The 20,281-nt window shown below is 41.9% G+C and overlaps 1 protein-coding gene across 1 annotated transcript in view; it reads left to right on the forward strand.

Moving 5' to 3' along the window:
* Window positions 1-16,905, forward strand: part of CARD11 (caspase recruitment domain family, member 11) — a 46,196-nt gene extending 29,291 nt beyond the window's left edge. The window contains exons 10-24 of the mRNA XM_008950347.1: window positions 494-548; window positions 1,786-1,895; window positions 3,090-3,193; window positions 5,889-5,941; window positions 6,760-6,892; window positions 7,465-7,666; window positions 8,553-8,679; window positions 9,784-10,024; window positions 10,435-10,531; window positions 11,597-11,692; window positions 12,623-12,755; window positions 13,318-13,497; window positions 14,638-14,762; window positions 15,593-15,708; window positions 16,253-16,905. Coding sequence (XP_008948595.1) covers window positions 494-548; window positions 1,786-1,895; window positions 3,090-3,193; window positions 5,889-5,941; window positions 6,760-6,892; window positions 7,465-7,666; window positions 8,553-8,679; window positions 9,784-10,024; window positions 10,435-10,531; window positions 11,597-11,692; window positions 12,623-12,755; window positions 13,318-13,497; window positions 14,638-14,762; window positions 15,593-15,708; window positions 16,253-16,457 — 1,977 coding nt within the window. The 3' untranslated portion in view covers window positions 16,458-16,905. The remainder of the gene's footprint in view (window positions 1-493; window positions 549-1,785; window positions 1,896-3,089; window positions 3,194-5,888; window positions 5,942-6,759; window positions 6,893-7,464; window positions 7,667-8,552; window positions 8,680-9,783; window positions 10,025-10,434; window positions 10,532-11,596; window positions 11,693-12,622; window positions 12,756-13,317; window positions 13,498-14,637; window positions 14,763-15,592; window positions 15,709-16,252) is intronic.
* Window positions 16,906-20,281: the final 3,376 nt, after the last annotated feature.

Here is a 20,281-nt window from a genome sequence, read left to right on the forward strand (position 1 = left end):
ATCTGGTGCTATAGTCATGAATTGTAAAAAAATATACAATCTAACATTCAGGGGTTTGGGCTTCTCTTTCCTCACATCTGCATTTGAATTCTCCCTGCCCTTCATAACCTTTCTGAGCTCTGACTGTCGTTACTACTTATGGCAGTAGAGCTGCATTTCTTACATTGCACAGCCCAAAAGGATGCCTGTTGTATTAGCAGCTGCCTGAAACCAGTCCCAAGGCACCCCCTTCACCTTTTGTCTCTTTGTTCCCTCAGCAGATTCTGGAAATGGCCATGCGCTTGGCCAGACTTTTAGAAGTGGTTTGGTAGCTCACTCTTGTTCACTGCAGTGGCATTTAGATACCCAAATATCTGCTAAATTTTGAGTCCTGCTGTTTAACGGAGGGCAAATGTATTGCAGCATAACAGTAAAAAAAGGGGTGAAAATATCTGGTTTACAGTGTGTGGCAGATATTCTGCATTTGTGCTGATTTTTCTCCTCTTTCTTTCAGATAAATCCAAGAGCTAAATCCCCTGTCAGCATGAACAAAACGCCAGAGTTTCAAGGTCAGAAAGAGCACCCATGTCCTTATTCCTTTTCTGTTGCTTTGTCTCATTCACTTAATCTCTTTAAGTTGTTTTAACAAATATGCCAACGAGGCGTATTTATTCTTAACTAAGTCCAGGTCTGTAAAATAGTTTCTCTCATAGTTAACATGCCCTAATTTAACGTAGCCAAGTGCTCCACCTGAATGTCCTCTCCACCCAAAGTTACCTCCACAGGCACACAATATTGCTTTCCATAGCTTACTTCATTTGTCTCTTTACTCAGTACTCCTTTTGGTTTACTAAAAATCTAAAGTCGTTGGTGTAACACCTGTATGAAAAGTCATGATACTATTTTTGCTGTTGGAAAAATCCTTCAACCTGAAAAGACCCTAATCTAGTGATTGTCTGATGAGTTCCTTTGTCCTTCAGCAAAAGGGAATTAATTTTAAATCTAAAATGTTGTAAAGGTTGTGAGGAGTGAGGGGAGTTGAATCACCCATCACCCAGCTGCCAAGTTACCAAATTTGTTGCTGTATACTCATGTTTCAGCTACTCCTAATTCCTCTTATTTGTGTAACACTGTTGTCAAACCAAACCCCAGCTTAGGCAGCACTTCCTTTATTTGTTATGCGTGGCAGCATGCTCACTGTTGTACAAAATATGATGGGAAACATGGTTCCTGCTGCAAGGTACTGTGTGTTAAACAGCATGGCTGGGATTGGGCAATGTGCAAAATTAGTACAAATTAGAGGTGCTGAGGGAGGGAGGGAGTCCACAAAGACATTCACACTGTGCTACTGGGGGCTGCTGAGGGATATCAAGCCACTTGGTCCCTGTTGTAAATTTTTTCTTGTAAAAAAAGCATAATTCATTGAGCCAGACTTATTGCAGACTACCAGATTCAGACGATGGTGTTAAAATGTAAATTAATTTAAAAAATCCTTCTTTAATTTGTCAGAATTCATAGCTCTAATAAAAACACACAGGACAGAGTTGAACGAAGACTTTGGCCAGAGGCTGTGTGGAGTGAGCTGTGTTTCTGTGGTTTGTCAGGAGGCTGGGGGGGGAGGGAGCCAGAGCTGCAGCGCACGGTGCGCTTCCAGGAGCCTCTGTCCAGTGCAGGGCAGGGCAAGGAGATGAGCTGAAATGGAAAGACAGCCCAAGTGGCGTTGCAGATCTGTGTCAGACTGTGCTGCAAGTGACCTGACAGGGTTTTCTCTGGTGTCTGTGTTTCCTCTGTCCCCTGCGAGTGCAGCAGTGAGAGCACAGGAGGAGGATGGGGCTGATGCCAGCAACGGCCGCACGGACACCAGTTCCTCCGTTTCCATCAGCAACTCCATCAGCAGCTGCGAAGTCAGTAAGATTGTAAGGAGCCTCCAGGTGCCCCTTGCCTGCCCACGACCATCTTTCCTAATGTGGTTTGGAGCTTTCACAACCCAGTATTACCTTTTAACTGGCATCCCAGCTGTGATGACATTCAAGGCCTTGTCAGAAGCTCCCTTAATCCTTTTTACCAGCATTTTGTTAGAACCATGTTATTAGCCTTTTCCAAAATCACAGAACTGGTTTATGTTTATTTAAAGATATTTCAAAGGTATTTATGACCTCTTGCTGTCTCCTTATTTCATTTCACATTTACTGTTAGAAGGAAGAGATTTTCTTTAAAAGCTCCTTTGTGATTTATTTAAGAAAATTTTCAGAGTGCCTTTTTTTTTTTCTTTTGAGATCTCTAATGCTTTTCCTGTCTGTAAGTAACGGTGAGTGAGAAAAGGGGTGCAGATCATGGCTGGAAATTTCTGCATACCACAGCCAAACCATTTCTTCCCTGCTTGCTGTATCCCTATAATCTCCCAAGGTAGATATTCCATTATACTTATGTGAGCACTGACACAGCAGGACACGCAGACAGAGAGAGTGCTCTTGCAGAGTGTTAATAACAAAGAACAAAACATCTCTCTAGAACACCATGAAAAATGCTGCCCCCAGGAAATTAAAATTATACCCAAGAATAGCCAGGAAAGAACTCCCTGCCACTCGTAATAAGCTTAGCTGGGTTAGGAATAGTCTTTGGAATATCTGTTGGATATTTAGATGACTTATACTGTCTTCCCTCCATTACAATTCAGAGTTTAGTTTCCAGTGTACTAGATTAATGATTTAATGTCTGGAGATCTGTATTTTTCCTGCTTGTTTCTACTATTTAGGTAAATAAGTATACACAAATTCCACTTTTCATCCTCTTGTATATCAGCTGTGCAACACGCACACCACACATCAGGGGTAAAGTTAAAATTGTTTGGTAAATCAGCCAGACATGTCATCACAGAAAAAGGTACTGTGCCAGCAAGCTGTGCCTATTGCTAGAATACTGGAATGTATGAATATGAATGCTCTTGTATGAAGCATTCTGCACATCTAGAATCAATTTTTCTTCCTGTTGTGTGTGCTTCACAGTGCAGAGTACCACCAGCAAGCTAGCAGGCTAATGCTTCTGTAAGTTAGAAATGACAGCCCATTTAAGACAGCTAACCTTTCTGTCACTCTTGGTTTTTCTAAAAGCAAACCTTGAGGAGTCGCAATGACAGCATCATGTCCACCACCCCTGAGCCTCCAGGGAATGATTCCATAGTCCGGCGCTGCAAAGAGGATGCCCCTCACTGCAGGTAGGTAGCCACGCTGGGGAAATGCACCCAGAACCTGCAAGGAGGAGGGAAAAAGGATCTTAAATGTCTCAAGTTGGAAAACTTCTATTAGGCAGCAGGACTAACTTGCTAAACTTCTCAAGACTGGAGTCCTTCATCCCTTGTTTTGTCCAAAACAGGAGTCTCTGTCAGTTCAGGTGGTATGAAGGACACAGTTATTACTTTTCAAATGTACATGATAAGAAATAGCACTGGAGTGACCAGGCACTGATGCTATTGGAGAATGTGCTCTAGCTTTGTAGACTGACAGAGCTTCACGATTTGCTTCTCAGCTCCATGCTGCCTGTGTCTGTGTCCCTGTCCTTTCCCCTTCTCTCTAAGCCTCTCTTTTCTCCTCTGTAAGCTGCCACTTGGGTGTATGTAGTGTTGGGTGTAATAGTACTGGGTGATGGTTGGACTTGATGATCTTGGAGGTCTTTTCCAACCTTAATGATTCTATGATTCTTTGCCAACAGAGCAGAGCTGCGTGGATGTCTGTGAGGAATGCTGGGGAGAAGTGGAGGAGGGAGGGGGGTTTTGTCAGGCTCAGGGTTCTGCAGCTCAGCACTGTGCTCTGCTTCACCTTCTGCTGCAGCTTCCAGTTCTGTCAGGCCATGGCCCTGTGGACTTGCACTGCGAATGAAGCTGGACCAGCTGGGGAATGGGAAGCTAGCAGCAGGAAGGGCAGAGACCTTGCCTGCCTCACAGCCCCCTAAATGCCACTGGCCCCTTTTCTAAAAGGTTTATAGCAATGCCATGCTTGGACATACTGTTCTGGTGGTGATGGCAATAGCATCCAGTGTTTGTATCAGAAGATATAAACACCTTCCTTAAAGGTCCCAAGCATAAGGACAAAAGAACAAAACCCAAGCAAACATTTATATCTTTATTAGATCTATTTTTTATAGCTTAGCATTTTATGTAGATTTCTAAACTTTTTCAAAACAAACTCACCTCTGGCAAACTACCACTTTTGCCTCTCTTTCTCTGTGTAAAGCTTTGCAAGACAGCTTTCCATTAAGGACATCCTCAGCTACTTCTCCCACATCATTTTCTAGGCTGCTGGGGATTTAGGTGGAACTTATTTTAGTCTCCCTTAGCTTCTCCTATATCGGCCTCTAAACCCCATTTTAAAGTGTGTCGTGTTAATTAAAGATTGAGAAAAAGGGTTGTTTTATTAATTATTTGAATGTTTCATGTTTCAGGTGCTTGACTTGAAAAGCCTTTAACATCCCTGAACATTTAAATATTTGCAGTATATTACTAAATGCAGTAAAGATTACATGGATATTATTCATCCTGTGGACTTACTCCACTACAGATCTATCTTGTTCCATATGTTAAGACAGTGGAATACTGAGTTGTATTGAAATCTGAAAATTTTCCTCAGATACTCTTTGTCACTGGCATATGGAAGGAAAAGGTACCCTAGATCAAGGTCTGATTGTGGCCTTCCTTTGTTGAGCTAATGATCACTGAAGTTAAGTATCTCAGGAGCATGCCCAAAAGTTCACTGTAGTTTATGACTTTATAATTAGCCTGCTAAAGTTTTTTACCTTGTTTGTGAATATAATCCAAAATAATTGCTACTAGCATGCCAAGTTGCAGGTTTCACAGTTCATCCATCTTGATTTATTGGAAAAAAAAGTGAGGTCATAATTTAACGTAGGAAAAGTTACATTATTTCCCTGCTTATGCATGGTATAAAAATAGGTCATTCTTCCTAGACTGGTTAAAAAAAATTCACCCTTCACCTGAAGCCAAATATGAGGAATACCAGCTCCACAGGAGACTTACAAATCATTCTGAATGGGCGAAACAACAAGCTGTTATTTAAACTGCTTTGCAAACAAGGGAGATGCTTTAATGAAGTCCTTCTAGTAAAGCAGGCAGATCAATCACTTGGCTGGGCATCTCCAATATCCCTTTACGAGCAAAATTTTGATGAATTTTAACTGTTTTTAAGGCAAACCAATCTAGTCACCCTTAGGAGGACAGGTGGTGTCAATGTCAGCTGGACTGGGACCAGAGCTGTGGCATAAGAGTTTCTGTGCAAAAGTTTGGTACACCTTGGCCTTCTGTTACTGTAGGTATCCAAGTGACCATGCAAGGCACCATCAAGCTGTTATAAACCACTTCAAGTACTTTAAATGGAGCAAGTGCTTTACTCTTTACTGCTGCACCTCAGTCACTTCCCTTGCATTCACTCTGTCCATCAGTGAGCTTCTGACATTTTTGGTCTTCATGGAGAAAACCCATGCTGCAGTATATGTACAGAAGACATTATGCAGCCATTTGTCTCAGTGCTGAAGCAGGTGTGGTGTAGGTCACATCTGTGAGAGCATCAGCCAGCAGCTTCCCTCTGTCTTCTGCAAAATCTCCATTCCCTCACTGCTGTTAGCAGTTCTTCCTTCTGAACCTGCTTGCTGCTTCCCATGTTGGCTGACAAATATTGTATTCCAACCATCTTCCTACATGTTCCCTGGGCCCACAAGTAGGTTACTTGCTTATTTTCTGGCGGCTGTGCCTTTGTCTGATACACCACCTCCAATGTCTTTCTTTTTCACAGGAGAAGTTCCTCCTTCAGAAATTAAGGAAATCTGCTGAAAACTAGAAAGTGAACAGCACTCTCCCCCCTGACACTCCTCATTATCTCATGCTTTGTTTTTAATTCCAGCCTGGTTGAAGAGGACAATGACAGCTTTGGAATTGATGCTTTGGAGCTAGATGGTAAGTGAGAGGTTATCATGTATATAGTTTAACTATGAGCTCTATGTGATTAGCTCACCAGCTACAGATACTGTCAAATAATTAGCTCCTGTTCTAAATAAGACACAAAATCTGAAAAACAAGCTCAAGACAATTCCTCACAACAAGAAAACAAAGGCTCAGCTAGTGGAGAATAAGCAAGAACAAGGAAGCAGTTATTCCTGAAGAGCTAAGTGGGAGAAGGATTAGACTGAATGGATATAGGGAAGATGCTTGGCTGAGGTTTTGCAGGTTGATAAGAAGACATTCAGCCTTAAAATGAGGAAAGCATCAAGTTTAGAGGGGAAAGAGTAAAGAAGACTGAGCCAGACTCTTCTCAGTGCTGTCCAGTGAAAGGAGAAGAGGCAATGGGCACAACCTGAAAAACAAGCAACTCCATTTAAACAGGAAAACAAAAAGCTTCTTTTTTTACTATGACAGTGGCCAAATTCTGGAATAGGGATTGTCTAGAGAGATTGACTAGTGTCCATCCTCGGGGATATTCAATACCCAACTGGACAAGTCCTGAGCAATATCCTCTAGTTGACCCTGCTTTGAGCAAGAGGTTTGACTTGACAGACTCCTGAGGTCCCTTGCAACTTGCTGTTCTGTGAGAGTGATCAGGTAGGTCCAGTAAGTATGACTGACATTCCTTCCTATGGCCTGTGGACATGAGTCATGCCTCTGCATCAGGAATTTCCTCACTTAGCTTTGCTGGGATCAATTAAACATTTGTTTTCCCCTTCACCATTTTTGTCACTCTATCTGGGACTCATTTTCATTCTTGTCACTCTTTTCAGATGACAGTCATGACAGGCAGTCACATGGAGCTCCTTCAGTGCACTCCTCCTCTTCTTCTCATCAGTCAGAAGGCCTGGATGCCTATGAGCTTGAGCATGTCAACTCCATATTTAGAAAGTTCTCTCTGGAAAGGTATTTGAGATGCCAATTTACCTACCTTAGAGAGAACCTGAGGGGAAAGGCTGCTGTGGTAGAGATCTTCTATTTATCTATTAGTTGCTGAAGGAATAATGGCAGGAACATGATGTCACAAGATGTCACCTGACGCAAATATCTCATGATGCCATGCTAAGTCTTTACTTCTTTATGCTGGCAGCAGTATAACATGTTCTTTTGGAGCCCTCTCATATCCTGTAAACCGATAAAGGCCATCCTAAAATTTCAAAATCTTCGAGGCAGACAAAATGTTCCAAAGGCTTAAATGTGTTGTTGTGATACTGTTACCTTGCTGCCACAGGCTGCCAGGCCAGGTGCTGTTATACATCTGAGTTATTCAGTCACGTCAGAGCACTCGAAGCCATCCGGATGCTACTGTGCAGAACTCATGCAGTAATGAGAAGGAGTTCTGTTAGAGTCCTTAGAAACCAGTGACTGGTAACACTAAAAGGTCATTTATATGTCTCTTTTTATCATGCATGCATTGAACTCTGGAGTGGCAGCTAAAAGCTGAGGTAACTGACTGTTGCTTCCTTTCCTGAACACAGACCCTTTCGTCCCTCTGTCACATCTGTCGGTCGCATCAGAAGCTCCTGCCACACCATCCAGCGTGTCACAGTGAACGGGGACAGTCTCAATTCGGAGATCACTCTGGTTGGGGGTAATGATAAAGGGAGCTTCATCAGCTCTGTCAAGGCAGGATCCCTTGCAGAGAAAGCAGGCCTTCGGGAGGGACACCAAATCCTGCTGGTGAGCACAAAACAATCAACAAACAGCACTGCAAGTCTGCCCACCTACATGCATGCACACTCACCACAATGTTTTCTCTTGTTTCTTCTTTCATCTTGTTCTAATGCCAAAGCATGTGACATATGCCAAAGAAAATCTGCTGTTGACTACAAAAATAGGGGGAATAGTATTTATGGTCATTCAACACACAGACAAACGTTTGCACTTTACAGTAGCTCTGTATGGAAGAGATCAGAGTGACTGGTGCTTTCCTTAATGCTGTGTGCTATAGGAGAGCACCCCTGAAAAGACTCAAAGGGGATTTGCTCTCCATTTCCTAGGACTTCCCAGCTTGAAAGGAAGTTCATGCTACTTAGCTTAGCGTAATGACATCTAAACTGTTCTTTAGGGTGGCCTGTCTTGGGACTGGTCATGTTATGAACAGCAATGGATACAGCTGCCATGGGAATGGGAAGAAGGGCTGAACAGCTGCATAGCTGTCCCTGGCATCACATGAGCAGTTTAACCATACTTCTGCTAAGTTGCTCTTTTTCTCTCCATTCCCAGTATTCTTAAGCCATTTACCTATTAAAATGCATCCAACAGAAAAACAGACAAACAAACAACAGAAAAAAACAAACCACAACAAAAAAAACCCTACAACTTATATTCCTGCACTGCTTGCTGCTAGGAAGCCTGGGATTGTCAAAGAGCTGCAGTTCTCTTGACTGCTAGCACGCCTATTTTGAGAGAAAAGAAATTAAATAATTAGAATGTAATCTGCATCCTGATAGCAAAGTATCTGCATTGTTTAATCGGAAAAAGATTAAACAAAGCTTTAAAAAAAGGGTATAATTGACTCAGAAATTAAACATGCACTAGAGAGTATTATTTCTTTCATATCTAGTTGGAGGGCTGCATCAAAGGAGAAAATCAAAGTGTTCCCTTGGATACTTGCACAAAGGAAGAAGTTCACTGGACAATTCAGAGGTGCAGTGGTCCAGTTACACTCCAGTATAAATCAAATCATGAAGGTAAGACCAAAAGTATCTCTCATCTCAAATAGTCCCAGATCTATTATACTAACTTGTCTGGATGAGAATGGCAGAACCAGAATATCCTTTGTATTGGTATAAATCTGAAGCATGCCCACTGGTGTTAATTATAACTGCTCTGAGTAACTGCTCCAGCTCTTAGCTTTGTGACTGAGAACAAAAAAAAGCCCATATGCTTTGTCACTACAGGACTCTGAAGAATTTACATGGTGGGCCAATAATGACATGGCTCACAAAACACATTCAGGCTTATTTTTATGTACAGTTTCCTGTAATACAATGTGGTGAGCTGAATCATCTTTATCCAGCTAGAGTCGATTTAGCATTTACCTGATGGAGTTGCCCTGTTTATTACCTTTGTAGCTTTATCTTATCTTGGACAGCTGGAGTTCATGTGTGGTGAACAGAATTTGATTTTAGTCTTCATGGCCTGTAATGATAATTTCAGGTTATGGATTAAATACTACATTCCAAAATCCATTTTTTACTGGTGTATATAAATTTGTGTTGTTTTTCTTTAATGAAGCCACAGAGTTTCAGCTGCATACATCACACAGGAAGTGATGTCTTTGATTTTCTTTGATGTTTTCAAAGGTAGGAAAGACCATTGCAATTTTTTTGGAGCACCACTTAACTGCAGATAAAGCATGTTATGGATTGTGGGAGTGCCAATTAGAGCTAATAATAAAGGCAATAGCTTGCCATTAAAGCTGGTGGCAGAGCTGACAGGATAGAGCTGTAGCTGTGTCTGCATCTTTGCTGTGAAGTTCACTGTTCCACAGGTCGTGTGTGGAGTGCTGAAAATGGAGTTACCTGGAAGTATCATTATAATGAGAACATTCTCACAGGTGCTGATACCAGCAGCACGAGCTGTTTCTGAATCAGTGCCCAGTAGTGTCTCTTAGGGTGCAGGCCCATCACCTCGTTGTAACTAGTGTAACCAGCTCTCTGGGAGTCTAAACCCTCTCTCGGAGGAGCCGCAGAAGGCTGTGCTCTGTGCTGCTCCCAGCTGATGCCCAGGGGTGCAGGAGTACAGAGGGCTGACCAGTGCTGATCATGTTCACCCCTTCCTTTGCTGCCCAGGTTATCGAAAGCTGCTGTCAGAACTGGATGAGGGGCTGATCACATCGGGGGACTCCTTTCACATCCGCCTGAATCTGAACATCTCCAGCCAGCTGGACTGCTGTTCCCTGTCAGTGAAATGTGACGAGATCGTTCACATTCTGGACACCATGTACCTGGGGAGGTGTGAGTGGCTGTGTGCCAGGGTGGATCCCTTCACGGACAGGGACCTGGAAACAGGGACCATCCCCAGCTACAGCAGGTGAGGCAGTGCTGAGCCACCACCACTGAGAGCAGTGCTTCTGAACGCAGGGAAGCAAAGGACTGCTGTGAGGAAAGAGGTGTATGTCTTCATTTTTGAGATAAAGCCTGGTGATGTTAAACTGCAGGATGAGGTATAGAGCTTTAGAAAGCTTTTCAGATTTTACCTGAAAGAATAATGTGAGTTTCTCAAAAAGTATCATAGTAAAATATGCCATGGAGATTCTTTAATCCTTAACTGCACTGTGGTCCTGCTCATTATTTTGTTCCTGCGTTTGCTGTGTGCTTCAGTCAGTGCTCACTGCTATTTCTATTTAATCTTTTCTGCAGGCACAGACCCATTGCAATCCGGCTTTCTTCTGAGTGGTTTCAAAGATATCTTGATCTATGTGATTCCATCCTTTCTTTCAGAGCCCAGCAACTTCTCCTGGTGAAGCTGCAGCGGTTGATGCACAGAGGAAGCAGAGATGAGACAGAAAGCTCACATAATACCCTTCGGGCACTCCGGGTCAGTACCTACAACAAGGTCTTTTTAAAACCTTGTACTCCACTGCTACTTGTTTAGTATGTTAATTTTACAGAAAGTCCTGTTTGCACTTTATTTAGGTTTTGATTGTGCCAGACAATGGGCACTTTGTTTGCTTCAAACAACATTGTCCCTGGCAATGGACCTACCTGTGGCACGCTATTAACCCTTCCAGTTATGCAGGAGTACCCTTTAAAAGTCTAATATCTGGTTTGTGTCTTAGTTAATCCTTTTCTTTCTTCTCTGCCTGTAAGCTTCTAAAGCATCTCCCTACCCACATGAGGAAGAAGCTGTGTCCTTGGAGTTAATAATCAGTTTTATTTCTCACCTACTGTGAACAAGCAGCCAGTCCACAGAGCTATCATTGTCCCATATTAGCAAGACCTGTCTCTTCCAAACTACACGCTATGGAGAAAAGTGGGATTATCAGGTCTTCACACACAACACCCCTGCCAATTTCCTCTTTTCCCTCAGTGAAAAGTAGTTTGATTTTTCTTTCTTTAGACCCAAGAATTCCATCTTTACAGAATTAAAAACTGACTTCCTGCTGTATTAGTTACCATAAGTAATTTTTAGAGCTGGGGAGACATAATGTGCTTCTAAGATCTGCAGAGACTTACTGTAGCCAATGCTTGCATTTCATTGCAATCAGGGCTAAGTGTCACACATTCTTTCTGTACTGCAGTCCCCACTGATCAAAGGGACAGAGATCACTGGCAGAGATGCTAGTGAAAGCAAAAGCTTTGCATACTGTTTCTTGGTGTAGAAATTACCTCTTTCGCAAGTTGTGGAGAGCAGTCTCCTGTGAAGATAGGAATGGGAGAGAGCAGTAGACAGAAGTGGTGCTTTGCAGCATAGGCCATACTACGTCTACAGTTTGCTTAGAGCATTGTATGTGGGAGAGAGATCAATCAATCACTATCCCTTTTGTTGGAAATACAAAATATCTGCTTTTGCTTGTTCTCTTTCTCGAATGCTATGATCAAAAAAGAAAGAAAGGAAAAAAAGAGGAAGGGAAAGAAAAAATCCTGTGTTATCTTTTCCTAGAATACATTGCAGCCAGAGGAGCCTGCCCCACAGAATGACCCAAAAGCCAGTCCTCGTCTGTCCAGAGCAAGCTTTCTTTTGGGCCAAATATTACAGGTAATACACTTCAAACCCTCAATGCAAAGTCTGAAATAGTGGATCTGTACAGCAGACATTTTCAGGCTATCCCAATTTCTCCAGAACCACACCTCATGTCTAGAGGTTGTATCAGGTTGTTTTCCTATCAAAAAGAGAGTTAATATATGAAAAAGATGACTGGTTTGTGTTTTCTAATGGCTTTTGTGATGTGGAGTGTTTATTTTTAAGAAGCATTCTGCTACTGATGTAGCTTGATGGATCAAACATGTCTTCCACCAGAGGCTTGGACCATAAAGATAAATCCATTGTGCTTGACCAAACCTCAAGACTCTGTGAGATCAGCTTCCATCAGAAAATAGTCCTTAAATTGTAGGTCAGTGACTCTGAGCATGACAAAGACTGTGGATGACAGATAAAGTCTTGTGAAGGAAGATGGTTGTGAAGGTTAGCAAATATATGGGAGGAGGAATTAATATTTGGATAGAAGAATAGTTGGTGGATAAGGAATGAAAACATGAAGCCTGTTTCTCAGGATAAAACTATGCCATTTGGGAGGTTTTAAGTCTCTCTGGCAAAGCAAAGAGGAGGCAGAGTTTTGGGTATAACCTGTGATACATTTGTGCAAATATTCAGAGTGAGTATGTTACTCTGCTGTGGAGACATCGGTGCTTGTACCGGTGATAGCAGGGAGCTCTGAGAAGGAAAAAAAACATGTACTTAAGAGCAGAGAACAAAATAAGAAATCCCAAAGGGGATTAACAAAAGCTGTGAATCAGATCTATGATATTTAAACAACCTTAGAATTCAGTCAACAGACCACAGAGTCTTGCCTTTGATAGACGTAGGTAATTCAGATCTCATAGATAACAAGTGTGGGCTGCTGATGAATACATGGAAGAATAAAAAACGTAAGAAATGAGGGTTAAATCTCTCTGTTCATCTTTTCAGTTTGTCAGTAGGTCTGAAAACAAATACAAGCGTATGAATAGCAACGAGCGAGTCCGTATTGTCACTGGCTGGCCCTCTGGTCTGGCATGGACCTCGTCTGAAACAAAGAAGCCATTGCCTGATAAACTGGAAGGTATGGGTATAAAACAGTAACAGCTTTTGCACACACAGCACTGATGTAAAAGCCTACATAAAGGTCTACAGAATGGCATGGCTGTGAAAAAATGTCCCAGGTCTTTCCTGTTACTAGCATCTGTAGTCCATTCTGTGTAGAAATTCCACAGGGTTTGTGACCAAAACTGATTTCACTAGAAGTGCTTGTGGCACCAAGACTGCATGAGCAAGTTTAGGACACTGAAGTTTCCTCTTTGGTTTGCAGTTCTTCCTAGGTGCTTTCTTGCTCGTTATCCAAAAATGTTTAACTCAAAGTAAATCAAGCTAATAAGCAGAAGGATTTTCCAAGCAAGTGTCCTTGTTAAACTACGAAATACTCTTGAGAGCAAAATGTCCTTGAATTATTTAGTGTTAGGCTGGACATCATACTATCAGAGATATAGTAAAGACAACCCTGGCCAAAGAGAAGGGAGGACCAGTATGACTGACCACATCATTTCTGGTTCTTGTGTTTCTCCTTCTTTTTCTCCAAATACTGATGGAGAAGAAACCAGAGGATAAATGTCTTGTTCTTTACTCAGATTTGGATTCCGAAAGTGAAATCAATAAGAGGCTCAGTCTGATCCCTTACAGTTTGGTGAGACCAATCCACTGTGAGCGAAGGCGCCCCGTGCTTTTCACTCCCACCATGCTTGCCAAGACCTTGGTACAGAAGCTTCTCAACTCTGGAGGTGCCCTGGAATTCAACATATGCAAGCCAGGTAATGGGATAAAAGAGGACCACAACTGCTAACCCTGTGTGGGAAATATGACCATACACATGTGTGCACACATTCGATAGTTGCTTGAGGTACTTCAGGTCACATCAGAGTTATTTGTAGCTATAAATCCTGTTTTTTTGAAAATATCTGAGATATTTGAATGTTTTTGAGACGGCCAGCGCACACGGTTATGAGATTCTGTGTCTATGAATATTATCCATGTGCATGCTGTGTGGTTGCTAGGATGCCCCTGAGAGACTGAAATGCTGTGAGTGCTCTTTCTGTTTGCATACTGTTTGCATACTGCATATCTAGGCAATGTGAAATTTTGATTAATTTGTTTCTAGTATTTGCTGTTATGAGGAATATCTTCCCTAGAGCGACTTTAGGTTCCTATCTCGTCTAAGGCTGTGAGGATTGTGCATTTGATCTACTCGAAAGACTGATTTTCTTCCATGCTAAGTATTTACTATTAAAGCAATATGCAGCACCATGGTTGCTGTAGGGCAGGACTGTATACAACACAGCATTAAACACAGCTGACGTTTCATTTTTACACCAATACTGAACACCCACCGCATAGTGCGCAGTCTTACAGTTATCCAGACAGAGAAACTGAAAAGTTAAGTGTTATAATAAATATCCCCCGTCTTGCAACATAAAACAAAAGCTTTGATGTAGAGCTGCAATTCACAGGGGGGCCAGTATCACACATTGCAACCTAAGCCAAATTTTTTGAAACTTTAAACACAAATGTTGAAACACTAAATCCTTGGTTTAGGAGCGTATACTGAAGAGACCTTCTTTTTTTAGCACTTCTCAGCATCCTCCGGCCCTGAAATGTTGCTGTGTAACATTAGGTGCTGGAATTGTATTTACTGTTTTAATTTAATGCCTTCTTAGTGTTGTAGTAATTGCCCAAGGACTCATTGGTGCAGGATATAGCTGAGATGCTCAGCTGTGATCGGATTAGGCTTTAATTGAATTCAATGGAAGAAATGAGGCAGCTGTTAAGACAATTCATTGCTCATCTTCTTTCCCTGAATCATCCTTACAGCCTACGTGAAATACTACTGGATAGTTTTCTAGGTGTTCTGTTGTTGTAATCCTGACTTTGTCCTCATTCACATCTCTTGCCAGATATTGTAACAAAGGAAGAGTTCTTAAGGAAGCAAAGAACGGAGACCGTCATCTTCAGCAGAGAAAAGAATCTGAACACATATGAATGTATTGTACCTGCCAATATTGAGGCTGTCACTGCCAAGGTGCTTAGAGTGTTCTGAATCCCTTTGATGGGCTGTCTGTGGGTCTGTCTGCAGTGTGTGTTTCTTCTCGAGTAAGAGCCTAGCTGCTTTGCAGTTCCATGTTCTCTCTCTCGCCCACCTTCCACCTCAGATTTGTATATATTCCCCCAAATGGCTTTTATTTGTGCTCTTGCTTTTCCTTTTCATCCTCAGCTATATCCTTTTATATTCACACGCATTCTCTGTGATGACCCACATTGATGCAGCAAAATATCCTTTCATTTCCTATGCTCCATCCCTTATTCAGTTCCTTTTCATATTGTGAGTATATACGAATGTGTGAGAGAGTAAGGAATACAAGGACCTAGACAAAAGAAAACCTGAAACACAGACACAGGGGTGTACAGTACAAAGACAGCAATGTCAAACACTGAGATCTTATATCAAATAGAGTAGATTTGATGCACAGCATGGAAAAAAAGGAGAATTAAAGTCATGGTTTTTCCTCTCTTAAATAGTTGCAGTAGATGTTCTTTCTGAACAAAGACCCTGTAGGTGTGTTTGTGTATATATGTAAAACTGGTATTTTATCATACTCTTCATCTTTAGATCAATTCATTTCTACTTTAAACCTTTTCAAAGAGCTATTAAGCTCAGCTGTTATTTGGCTGACTAGTTTTAAACTAGTAGGAGGGGTTTGGACTTTAAATCTATATTTGATTAAAAGGTTTTAAATCAGAACAATGGTAAATGGAGAGCTTTTCAGCTGACCCCATAAGGTATAGATACCTTTATCTCAAGGTTCCACAGTAGTGAATGTTCCTTTGTGACACTTATGACTTTGTTTTTAGAACAAGCATTGTCTCCTGGAAGCTGGAATAAGCTGCACAAAGGATTTAATCAAAGCCAAGATATATCCTATTGTTCTCTTTATCAGAGTCTCAGAGAAAAACATCAAGAGGTTCAGGTAACATATCAAACCTTTTGCATATTTGATATTCTGTCTTATTCAGTGAATAATTTTCCAGTCCAATAATGTTCTCACTGAGGAAAATAAAGAACCTCTTCTCTCTTCATCTGGTGCTTCTATGTGCCCTGTTTCCCCCCATGACTCCTCCCTGGAATCTTAGAACTGGAGAAAGTAGGAATTCCCCAAATCTAGCACTCTTTCACTGTCACTGACAGCAACAAGCATTGTGAGAGGATAAGACTGAAGAATATGTGGTGTGCTCCATGCTCAGATCAAGGTAACGCTAGATGGCAGAGGAAAGGTCATAAACACTTGCACTCTCCCTACATTCAGTCCTCTTCAATTGTTCCCCCATAGCAAATATTTCTCCTTGGGGGCAGCATGGAGTTAAGGGGAGGATAGATCTTGAGTTGCTGTATTCTCAACTGCTTTTAGCACTTGTATATAGTCAGTAGAAAATAAATTCTTGATGGGACAGCTGGGACTACAGAATTAACTTAAAATGTAAGACATTTATTCTTGGTCTGTTCATTGGACACAGGAAACTACTGCCAAAGCCCGAGACTGAAGATGAGTTTCTGCGGCTGTGCCGCCTGAAGGAGAAGGAGCTGGAAGCCCTGCCGTGTCTCTATGCCTCTGTGGAGGCAGATGCATGGAGCAGTATTGAAGATCTTATCCGAACAATAAAAGACAGGATTGGAGAAGAACAGCGTAAAACCATCTGGATAGATGAAGATCAGCTATAAAAAAAACCAAACTAAAACAAGCCAATAAGTAAAATGGAGCTCTTTGGTGACAAAAGGACGGACCCAAGTGGAGCAGGGCTCGCAGAATTCTCTGATTAGGTGCCTAGTGCTCACTCCTGTTTCACCCGCGCTGCCCGGGGACTTCCTGCTGGCAGAATGCATGTATGGAATGGAACTGGAGCAGTGTTGAATAGCCAATGTCTCAGATGCTGGGGATCTAGGATGTGGGTCAGACCACAGCCACCACCACATCTTCTGACCTACCAGCATCTCTTAAGGGACAGCAGCTGTCTAACGTCAGAAGGACGAAGACCTTGAGAGGGGGCTTGGGGTAATTTATTACATTAAAAATATGGATCTCATTTGGCTCATTGAAAACTTCTGATGAGACCAAATAAGTGGAAGCTAAGAGAAATAAACCATTGGAACTGGGCTAAAGGATATGGAATTGAGATGTGCCTCACACAGCCTGAGGTGAGATTCTGAACATATCTAACTGAGGAAGCTAAAGACTGGTTGGTAGCGACAGCAACACTACCGCTGGTGGCTGTAGCAGCTCTGTAGCCCTGTTTCTCCACAGCCATTTCAATCAGAAGAGAAGAAAATAGCTATTATTCCTGGCATTAATTAAAATTACAATTTCCCCTTATTTTTTAAACCCCAGTTTTATTTAACAGTTTTACAGGTTTCCTTTGTAGTCCTGCCATTTATAAGAAAATAGACTCCACTGTCCCAGTGGCACATCAGATCTTTCCAGATCTGCCAGTGCTTCATTTGGTTTACCCTTGCCTTTGCATTGTATCCATTTGTACATCTCTCAATTTTTATTTTTTTTTTTTTTACTTGTGGAAAATACCATGGTGCCTTTTCCAGACAACAGGTTTCTCTGTTTCTCCACTGAAATCTGTATTTCTCTACAACATCATCGCCTGCCAACATGCCTGCTCTCAACAGGAGGGACTGTTCTGAGAAGAAGAAAAGGAGAATTTCATAAGCCAGTAATTGCTGTGAACCACTCAGTCCTTGACCTCTCTGCTGTGACTGACAGCATGGAGACCAGCGAGCGTCACACTGTGCTGTGGCCAAGTAGGATAACATTTCCAAAAGTGTGTACATGATTTAGAAGACCACATCCCATTTCCAAATGCACTTAACTCCTCAGAGAGTTTAAGTTCCACTGATAATGAGTGGGACTTAGTCTTCTAAATCTCTCCAGTCTTTTAAGTTTTTTCCTCTATGCATTAGACACTGTATTGAGACTGCCAAATTGATTCAATAAACTGACCAGATAATAATGACTTGCACAATTGCTGATCTGAAATGCAATAAAAATTGACCTACAGATGAAGAGTTGAACATCCCATTATCCTTAGATTTTTCATTCCTTACCATATCTGTCCCTTTTAAGATGCCTTTAATAACAGATTTACCTGTGCTTCTACGTTCATCCCAAGTTCCCCACCTTGGTGCTTCAGGCTGATGTGCAGCAGCTGGCAATAAAAAGATAAGTAGAATCCAAGCTAAACATCTGGTCTGGTTGCCCTCACCAGATTAACTGCTATGTTGCCTTTGCAATGAGCTTCTGATGTGGGTCTCTCTCAAGTGGATTGGGTCAGTTTATGTTGGGTTGTGTGATTGTGCTTTTTTCCTCTTCACTTTTATGCACATCCTTTTTTTAACTAATGGTATCTTCTAGAAATCATTTATGTCACTTTACATCTAATTTCTGCTGCTGTGTTTCTCAAATTATTAATGTTTGAAAGACTGCTCATAGCTAGCATTTCTCAGAGAGGAGCTCTTTACCTGCCCAGTGCCATCTGTCTGGACTGTGCAAGCAAGGGGACATTACTATTTTGCAATCTCTTTACAAAGTACAGGCTGCATACACAATTTGCAACTCCCTCCAGGACAAAGACTAACAACCAGTTGGGGTATATATAGAACAAATTGGATAATTCTTCAGAGATCCTCTGTAGCTCAAGCAGAAATAAGAAAGTATCAGCTGGAAAAGCTAAGCTTTCCAGGAGCATTCTGCATTCACTCCAAATGTCCTCAGAATGCAACCTTGTGTAACAGCTGCCTGTGGTTTGTTACTGCCCCTCTTGTGATGGTTCTGGAGTCCACAGCTGAGCAAGGGGAGGGACTGTAAGAACACTCTCAGCGGCTTCAGCAAAAAGTTCAGCCAGGTCAGCAGCAGATCCCTTCAGGAGCAACCAGCTGACTGCTCACGGCCCATGTCCCACGGGCTGTGCTGCAGGGATCAGTAGCAGCTGGTGGAATGGCCAAAACAGATGGCTAGTGGGGCAGAGAGGATGAAGTATCTCAGAGTGCCATCGCTGTCTCTGCAGTGATCTTCTCTCACCACAGCTTTATTTCTGAGCCCTCTTTACATAGACAACAGCTGTGGATGTGATTTATCTCACTTAACTTTAGACATAGGAAAGGTATATGCCAAAGTTTAAAGGAAGTTCCTTTTACAATAAATGGAGATACACCTCCAAAGAGCTATTTGTCTAACTTACTGTAGATGGCTATCTAAGGAGGAGATTAATTGCCCTCTGAACTGTCTGTTGGGGTTTTTTTCATGGACTAGATAAAGAAATTAGAGAATTAGCTTGGCCTTCAGCATTTAGCTTTTTGATCTGTAATTTAGGACAGCTAAATCACCTTATGGGAAAAGTGGAACAAGAGACTGAGGCAGAGAACAAGGTATCTGATAATTTATGTGAAACAAGAGAGGAGTGAATACACGGAAGACTTTTCTTCTTGGCATCTGAGTGCATCTTGTGGTTTTCTACTCATGGTGCAAAGCAACAACACTCTGTTAAGTAAAGTTCATTGACAGAGCTGTGTGCTGTAGCCTGCATAACCCTCACCTCTCTTCCACTCAGTGAAGAAGGACTAGAAACTATGTTCGACTTCTGGATGTGAACTTAAAAAGCAAATCTATGGCTGGAGCACATTTCCAAAACTGCAGCAGAACAAAATGGGCCATTATCATTTACACTAGCTGAGGAGGTGCTTCTGATCTAGATCCAAATGCTTCTGATCGAGATCCAGTCCATCTAAAGTGAAAGAAATTAACCTCTGCGTCTTTTGAAATATATTCAAGTCTATGGGCTTGAAAAGTGGCCATTAATTTTCCTAAATGTCAGAGTGTTGGAGTCAGTGTGGATTCCAAGTCCTGAACTAGCAGATCTGAAGTGCAGACCTGGAACTTGGGCTGTAGATCACTGCAGTATCCTGCTAAGTCTCACCTGTGAGGTATTGCTTTAAGCTACCAGCCACTGCCCTCCTCACATACACATGTAATAAATGCAAACCTGGGCTCCTCAGCACACATAGAAATGCCCACCTAGGCACAGCCAGCCGCAGGAGTGACTGTGTGGTTGAAAAACTGGAAGCATTGATTAAGAAAACAAAATGGAAATTGGAAATGTTGTAAAAGTTTGTTGTAAGCAGTTTCACAACCGAATCCAGCACAGACTGATCTCATCACAGTGTAAAGATGTGACAAGCTTTACATTGGACTGTTCTTCTGTATTGTTAGACAGCACTTGGTATAAGACTGGTCATCAATAACTGGACTGGAAGGTACCAATGAATTTCAGATAAATTCTCTAACTCTGACCAATAAAAAGAAAAATTCAAGCTGCAGACCCAAGTTTGAACTGGATGCTGTGCCTGGGCACCAGAGGTCAGAGCAACCTGCCTTTCAGAGACATGTCTGTGTGCCAGCTGCTTATGTCTACCTAAGGTAAGCAACATTTACATCAATCCATTTAAAATCAAATCACACAAGAATTTTAACTGCAGTCTGGGAA

Source organism: Merops nubicus, unplaced genomic scaffold (assembly GCF_000691845.1).
Source record: "Merops nubicus isolate BGI_N331 unplaced genomic scaffold, ASM69184v1 scaffold14302, whole genome shotgun sequence".
NCBI classification, from domain to species: Eukaryota; Metazoa; Chordata; class Aves; order Coraciiformes; family Meropidae; genus Merops; species Merops nubicus.